This window comes from Hibiscus syriacus, unplaced genomic scaffold (genome assembly GCF_006381635.1).
Source record: "Hibiscus syriacus cultivar Baekdansim isolate YM2019G1 unplaced genomic scaffold, ASM638163v2 tig00005939_pilon, whole genome shotgun sequence".
Lineage (NCBI taxonomy): Eukaryota > Viridiplantae > Streptophyta > Magnoliopsida > Malvales > Malvaceae > Hibiscus > Hibiscus syriacus.
This window is the reverse complement of record NW_024062073.1, coordinates 1,347,060-1,355,362: the sequence shown is the minus strand read 5'-3', so window position 1 is coordinate 1,355,362 and position 8,303 is coordinate 1,347,060. Positions and strand designations below refer to the sequence as shown.

The window sequence follows — 8,303 nt, the reverse complement described above, 5'->3', positions numbered from 1 at the left end:
AGTACTAAATGCATAGTTTACCCAAGTATTTACGCCATTACAACTCAATTTTCACCAAGTAACACGCTAGACAACTGAGAAAAAAAATTCTACATAATTTCAGACACACCACGAATATACAAAAATGTCAACCTTATAACTAATTTTTATATACATAAAATAGATGACATGAAAACACGCCACGAACACTTGAACTACCAGGACGTGACACATTGCTAACTCGGAAGTTTGAACTGAAACAAAAGACCCAGAGATATTTTTTAGGATAAACACACATCAATAACACAATTTGTTGCTTGTAGGTGAACACAGATAAAATTTCAAAATGGGAACAACCACTAAAATGAATAACTAACCGGAAAAAAAGAAATCAGATTTTAGAGTGATCAAGTCTTCTTGCATCCGCTACTGAACTGAACTAAAACTGATAAAACTGACATTATAAAAGAACTCACTTGCAGGGTTATTCCACCCCAACTGCCCTTCTTTCAACTCAAATAACAACAATAGGCAGCTCAACACCTGAATTACACATCCTATTCCATATAAATATTAAGCTTCTGGTGGGACAAAACAGAATCATTATATTTCATTTCTCACCCCGGTAACAATGATGGTAGATTAGGTGATTTCACAAAAAGCAAAACACACTAAATATTTAACATTTCTATCTCCGGTACGATGAGCCACAAGAAAAAAAGGAAAACATAAATAAATAAATAAAAATCTACATAACTAATACATTCTGATATTATCAGTCTTTCATCAGCTATGCAATCACTTTGACGAATATCCAAGGGTAAGATAGATTAAACGCTATTGTCATAGCTAGCATACATATTTTTGGTGATCGCCATCATTTAAAAAATGACATGTAATAATAAGTGGCAGGTAGTAGATGCAACGGAAATCTTCAAAGGGTCTGCAACTACCTGACTATGTAAGAGGAGGGAAGAGAAGAAGAAAACCCAAATTCTTGAACCAGTTATGGCATGTAGCTGCTTCAGAGGAAGTAATCCGGTGTCCTACGCGTAACATCAGGTTCTCCCCTCCTTGGTGCTGGCTCAAACTGCAGGAAGATTAACTTAATGATTTTACAAACACGCCTAATGATTTTATTGGTATACAAAAGTGCATGCATTGAGTGGAAAAGATTAAAGAGAAAAGAGGGAGAAAGAGAATGGGGGGATAGATGAGAGAAAAGACCTGGATGAATGTATGATTCTTGCAATCATCAACTTCCAAGATAGAAGCCATGTTTCCACAGCGATAACAATAATTAGGTGCACTGAATATAGTAACCACTTTTTGTTCCTGTTCCAAAGAAATAATTGTGAATTAAAAGACCCGAAACAATTCATACATAGCATACATGCAAAAATAATTGAACTTTGAGAATGATGATTACATGTGCCCAGTTAAATCCATCCATAACCAGCTGATGAGCTCTAGCAATCAATTTCAAGCTGTTTGTGTGATTGAATTGTTCAGATATGTCCTGCAGAAGAATGCAACATTTTGACATTAAAGAACAAAAATTAAAGGTAAGGAAACCACAAAAACGTCAGATAACAGTCATTCTGCATATTAGTTACCTGACCAAAAGTATATCCAGCACCACGTGGAGAAATACCCCAACCACATCTATCATCCGGGTCAGACCACAATAAATCACACATGGGCCCTTCATGAGGAACCTCTTGAACACGATCAAAGTTCCTTATATTATCCAGGGTTTCAATTGAAGGGGACAATCCACCATGCAGACAAAATATTTCTGACTCCACCTAAAATAAAGATATCGGCACTACATCAGCGAAGGGAAGTACCAAAACCATTTCATCTGCCATTATTTCCACGGCCATACAACGCTAAAAACAGGGACCAAACAAATATAGCAATAAATTTGGTTATCTTGAGTTGACATTAATCATTAAACAAATAATCTTCTAGTGCAGTGAAAGCCATATTTATTAAAAGTTTTAGCTGTCTTTAATATAGCTTAAAGAAAATACAAGAAAAAGTCAATTGCTTCAGACATTCTAGAAAAATCGATGGTACCTTTTGGAGGTTAATTAAAAAAGTTTTAATTTCTTCTTAGAATTGTCCAAATATGCATTATTATGAGATAGTAGAAAGCATAAATCCAAACATTTTCTAGCCCAATAAGAATAAAATCAGTCATTCAAACCATAAAATTGAAATAGGGGTAAATATTTTAAACTAAAATAATATAACACTAACACAACAATACAATGTATGGAGGACAACACTACTATTAGACTGCACAAATAAAATAGAAACCCACCAAAGCATACCAGATTAACACCAAGTCTAAAGCTAACATGTGTGTCCTTAGTTTCTTTCCTTGAACCCGAACTGCAATTACTTTAAATAAAAATTAGTATGCACCTTTGTACTAGTTCTACTCACCAAAGCAGTTAATGGAAAATAGTCAAAAAGGTCTGTAAAAATCTTCCAAACGTTAGCATTGCCATACCTGCAAGTAAATCACCAAAAAGGGTATTATCATTTATTTGCATAAGGAAAAAGCAACTACTTCGCTTCCACATGACTGCAATTTATCTGAGGTGTATACCTCCAGAAACTAAAATCTAGTATATCATATCAATTAAAAATACAATAGCACTTTTTTTCCTATATGGAAAAAAAGGAAACATAAAAATATCATTGAAAAGAATAAGACATTTAGTACATGTACATCTAGATAATACTAAAGCCTTCTAAGTGATGTTGAGTATTGAACTTACTTCCGAAGACATTCATCATAAAACCCATAAACTTGAGTGATCTGCCAAAAAGAAAAGGAATGACTCAAGAATTATCTTGACATTAACAATGATAATTGATCAAGATTCAAGAGTTCATATCAAGATCTGAATTAAGACTCAAACATGGAAATTGCAGAATATAACACCATAAAATGCCAAAATTTTGCATGTGAACGCCTATTTGATAAGAAGGGAAGGCTCGGAAAAAGGGCAAACCTGGCGGCTTTCGTGGTTTCCTCTGAGAATGGTAATCCGCTGTGGATAACGAACTTTTAAAGCCACCAGCAGCTGAAAGAACAAAAAAAAAAGAACATCCAAATGGAAAGTATGAATGACTTATGTTTGCTATTGATCTCTAAAGTTGTTTCTCTACTTGCAAACATTATGCTAACAAATGCAGAACTCTCTATGAAGAACATGGTATATTCGTGTTTACGGGAAAAAAAAGCAAGCTTAAAAGAATTGATATGATGTTTCCTGGTAAAACCATGAAATTGCTTTAAAGTTTCCTCTCTCTCTCTCTCTCTGTATCCTCTTTCTTTGTTATTTCTATTTCCTTTTTTTAATCAGACTTTCTTGATTCTCTTTTTCATTTTTTAATCAGACTTTCTTAATTCTCTTTTTCCTTTTTTTAATCAGACTTTCTTATTTTCTTTTTCAATTAAGATTAATTGAAGTTGGTTAATTGTTATGTTTTATCAACTTTTAAACTTTTTCTATTTTTATATTAAAAATTGGTTCCTCGCTGAAACATACATGTAACTTTTAAAAAAAAACTCAAATACCATTATGCCCACCTTTAAGTTTTTATAAATCCATTAGTCATCAAAAATTAACTTCAACAACGAAAGCTCAAACTCAGGTAAATATTCTCTTTTAGTGCGCCTAACATCCTTGACAACATTGAGTAGGCAACATCATTTGACTACAGTTCTAGCATGCAGTATATTGTAATTGAAGTAGAAATAAGTGATAACTCGCCACAAAAATGCTCCCTGACATGTTCCTGCTGAACTACATTGAATTTGAAGTGTTTCAAGATAGAGACCAAAAGTGGCACATAGGAGATAATGCAGTTACTATAGATCCAAAACTCTTATCCAAACGAAAATCTAATGAGCTCACCATCTATTTAACCAGAATTATTTTCCCCAACTTAAATCTTCAAAAAGAAGGTATCTCAAATTCATAGAGTCGAAGTCTTTTGAGAACAAACCAAGTTTCATATAAAATTCAAGTCAGGTGTTATTTACAGGTGACTATAGGAGTTTGAGGCCAAGTTCCATATAAAGAGGTAGCACTCAGAATCCTTGGAATTCTTACCTACATATGTTATTTCTGCCACTAGACCATACTTAAACAGAAACTGAAAGAAAATTTTCATGACAAGGGTAGAAAATGGAATTAAACGTACATACCGTGACAGTTTCAACAGAATAGTATCCACGATCGACATAATCTCCCATAAACAAGTAATTTGTATCTGGACACTGTCAATTAGATGAGAAAAGCATATAATAAGTTGAAAACATCCTAAGAACACATGAATGACGCTGATACAACACTTTTTAATTGCTAAAAGAGGTAAAAGATCAAGTAGAAAAATTTTATCAAAATAGACCCCTTATGCATGAAAGTGCTGGAGAGTGGACCGGAAAAGCTCACGTCTTATGCATTCAAAAGAGAATAAATCAAAAATATCCGCACTGCATATTTGATAAATTAATATACCTCTAGAGAGCTCCAATCTTCAAAACATTGAGATCTCAACTGATTATTTTACACATTCCCTTGGCTGAGACAAAACTGAATACAAAATAGAAAAGTCACAGTCAGAACAAATACCTTCCCTCCAATTCGAAAAAGTTCGGCAAGATCATGAAACTGTCCATGAATATCCCCACAAATTGTCACAGGACTTCTCACAGGCTGTAATTCAAAAGAAACCACATCAATGTTTTCCCAGTTCGAGGAGCAATCTCGTCATCTCCAAAATTCACTGATAGATAAATAAGTATAGATCATAGATGCCTGAAACATGAGCAAGACTAAGATAATAAACCTGGACATTGCTTTCTTTCATTAGTATTTCCTTTGCCTTGTCGCATAATGCTCTGACCTAAACAAGAGAAGATGAAACAAATGCAGTTACTTGAAGTTAAATTCAGGAAGACAAAACATGAAAGAGAAGGAAGAGCCAGTGGCAGGACAGGAGCAGGAGGGGCTCTGGCCCCACACCCACCCAAACAATTTTTTTTGGGCTAATGGTAATTTAGGTCCTTTAAGTTTAAATATTAGACAAATTAACCCTTGAGCCCCCCAAAATTTGAGTTTAGACACTTAATAGGCCATTGTATTTTTTAAGTTAAGCAATCTGACTCCTCATTTGATCCAGGTTCCGCCCCTGGGAAGAGCTTTAATTGACCCAAATTAGAACAACGCAATTAAGACGGAAATAATTAAACACTAGAAGCAACAGCAGTTGAAAACCTAAAAACACAACAATTTTCGAGCAAATACACCAACAGAACAAAATCATTTCCTTTTACTGCTATTAAGAAAGGGGAAACGGATGCATTTTTTTATCAATTAACACCAAACAACAATTTAAACAACAAAACGAATCAGCACAAAATATTGCAATAATAATATATTCACAAATAAAAAAACCATATCATTGAATTGATTCCTAGTAAATTTAGGTAGTTCTTTGAAAAATAAACAGATCGTGAAAAGATAAGGTACCTGCTGTTCGGAAAGTGGCTTACACTGCATGAGCTGCGAGATCTGCTCATCGAGATCGGTGGTCGAGTCCGTTGGTGACGGATTAGCGCCCATCTTCAATTCTTCAGTTGGAAATATGGAGCCGTTATCCAGATTAGGGATAACCCTAACCCTAGTTTGGATTTAGATTTTTTTTTTTTGGGAGGTTCTAATTTCTGCTTCTTTTTTTATCTACACTCTAATTCCGGCTCTCTTGGGTCTATGGCTCAGACTAAATGAAAAGGTAGGGCGCGTGAAGTGGGACAGCGATTGAAGCGTGTACGGCGTGAGTGATATAAATCCACGTCACACTATTTAACTGTTAAGATAATTTTTAATTTTTTTAAAATTATGTATAATGTTTAGTTTTATTACATTTTGGTATAAGTTGTTAACATTTTAACTCATTACTTAAACTATCAATTTTAATCTGTTTTTAATATTGAATTTTTAATTTTTCAGAACTTAACATTAAATTATGTCTAAAAGTTAGCTTTAGATAAACAAACGAACGAACACGAATAACTAAATGAACAAAATTTTTAGTTTGTGTCCGTTCATAAAGGAATGTAGTTTGTTCGTATTCGTTCATTAAAATGATAAACGAACACAAACGAATAAGCATAAACGAACGAACATAAAATTAATCAGATTTATATTTGAAAAGATCTTTAGTTATTAATAATTTTAGGGTTTATACTTTATTTAATTGATTTGGGTTTTTTATTTGGATTTATAATTGATTAGATTTTAAGATAGAGAAAATAACCTCAGTGACCAAAAATGCCTTATAATATACGATTTTAACCAACTTTTTTTGGATTTGCCAAAATGGCCAACTAAATCGCAATGCGATCGATAATTCGCAACGCGATCTCCGGTATCGCAAATCAGTTTCCAAATTCGCAACGCGATTCTGACTATCGCATTGCGATTTTCTAAATCAGCGTTATGATTTTCCTAATTCGCAATGCGAATACGTAAATCGCAACGCGAATTTGAAAAATCGCAATGCGATTACGTAAATCGCAATGCGAATACGTAAATCGCAATGTGAATACATAAATCGCAATGCGAATCTGACTATCGCAATGCGATTTACATAGCGCCATTCGTATTCAACGCGTATTTTTTTTTCAAATTCCAAACACGAATATATTAATATATCAGAACACTGAACCGTCCACAGTATATCCCGTAATCGCAACTCATAACCTAAAACCCTAAATCACAACTCAGTCTCATCTCCATCTCTCACTCTCTAAGGCGATATCCGTCCCCATCTCCGACGAAATCAGTCCTCATCTCCGACGATATCAGTCTCCATCTCCGACGAAATCATTCACGGTCAGAAATGGAAAATCAACCAAATCAACCACCGAGGGTTAGTAGTTTTTTTAATTATTTTTATTTTGAAATTTTTGCATTATTATTAGGTTTTTCATATTGAAATTGATGATAAGTTTACTGGTGTTTTCAATAATAGATTAACCATTTCACTTATATTGCTTATTATATTCATTCGATTGCTACCAATACTGCTAAATTGTTTAGTCTTTAACCCTGTGAAGTTAGTATTTGTCTTTGTTTTGTCTTTTGGTTGAAGTAATGCAATCCATTCAAGTTTCTTTCAATTTTAGTATTTGAAACCGAGAATGACTATCGCAATGCGATTCTGTCGTTGCGATTTTCATTTCGCGTTGCGATTGTCAAATTCGCGTTGCGATAGTCATTTTTGTGTTGCGATTTTCATTTTCGTGTTGCGATTTAAAGTTTCAGAAAAGTATTCTTATTCTACAAATTGAAACTTGAATGAATTGCATTACTCCAACCAAAAAACAAAAACAAATACTAAATTCACAGTGTTGCAAATTTAAGTTTGAAGAATAAACTACTACTCTTTATGTTTATTGTTCATATCTTCACAGTGTAGTTTTTGGTATATCTAAATTGATATGTTTATTGTTTTTGCAGAACTTTTATTCGGCTCAATTGACCTTAAGAAATAAAGTAAGCATGGCCAAAACAATTGCGTCGAAGCTTTCACCTGCACAAAGAAAAATATTTGAGGATACTTGCTTCGGGCCATGGCTGAAAGTACAACATCCGGGTGGAGATGCTATGTTGACCCATCTGTTTCTTCAAACCATGACTAGCGATCTACCAGAGACTATACAACGTCGTGATGAAGAAATATGGTTTGATTTTCCACCGACGTATACGTGTTTTGGGCGGGAGGAGTTTTGCTTAATCACCGGTCTACGCTTCGGACACGATGATGTAGATCGGTACACTAGACATATTACCCGCCTATCATGGTTTTCCCGGGTTTTTCATGAGCTGTCAATGGAGTAGTCGAATTTACACGTGGAAGACTTGACGAGATTATTGAATAAGAAAGATGGTTTTACTCGGATGGATGACGTCGATGTTGTCCGAGTATGCCTTCTAATACTTTTGCAAGCCGGCTTTTTAGGCAGAGAGGCCCGATAACCTATTTCTAATGATCTAATTAAATTGGTAGAGGACCTAAATGCATGGAACATGTTTCCGTGGGGTTCGTATCTATGGAGAGCTACATGGAATAAGTTGTCGTCTGCCTTTAATGATCGGAAAAGTTTGCGTGGCGATTGTTCCAAATACACTTTGTCAGGCTTTATTTGGGCCTTTAAGGTAATAATTTTTATATAATGTTTCCAAAATTATAATTAATTCTTTAACAATTATTAAGGTTTTTTATTATATTAT

At 34.2% G+C, this 8,303-nt stretch overlaps 1 protein-coding gene across 2 annotated transcripts; it reads right to left on the bottom strand.

The window, feature by feature from the left end:
* Positions 1 to 712: 712 nt before the first annotated feature.
* LOC120200378 (serine/threonine-protein phosphatase PP2A-4 catalytic subunit-like) lies at positions 713 to 5,761 on the bottom strand. Of its 2 annotated transcripts, XM_039201253.1 has the most exons (11): positions 5,538 to 5,759; positions 4,855 to 4,911; positions 4,638 to 4,721; positions 4,211 to 4,282; positions 3,009 to 3,080; positions 2,772 to 2,812; positions 2,434 to 2,500; positions 1,596 to 1,787; positions 1,409 to 1,498; positions 1,207 to 1,314; positions 713 to 1,069 (listed from the first exon to the last, which is right to left on the bottom strand). In XM_039201253.1, the coding sequence occupies exons 1-11, from the start codon at positions 5,628 to 5,630 to the stop codon at positions 1,004 to 1,006; spliced, it is 942 nt and encodes a 313-aa protein (XP_039057184.1). In that variant the 5' UTR covers positions 5,631 to 5,759; the 3' UTR covers positions 713 to 1,003. The 2 variants fall into 2 exon arrangements, with proteins under 2 accessions (XP_039057184.1, XP_039057183.1); XM_039201252.1 differs by lacking the exon at positions 713 to 1,069 and having other exon boundaries at positions 1,081 to 1,314; positions 5,538 to 5,761.
* Between the last annotated feature and the right edge of the window lie 2,542 nt (positions 5,762 to 8,303).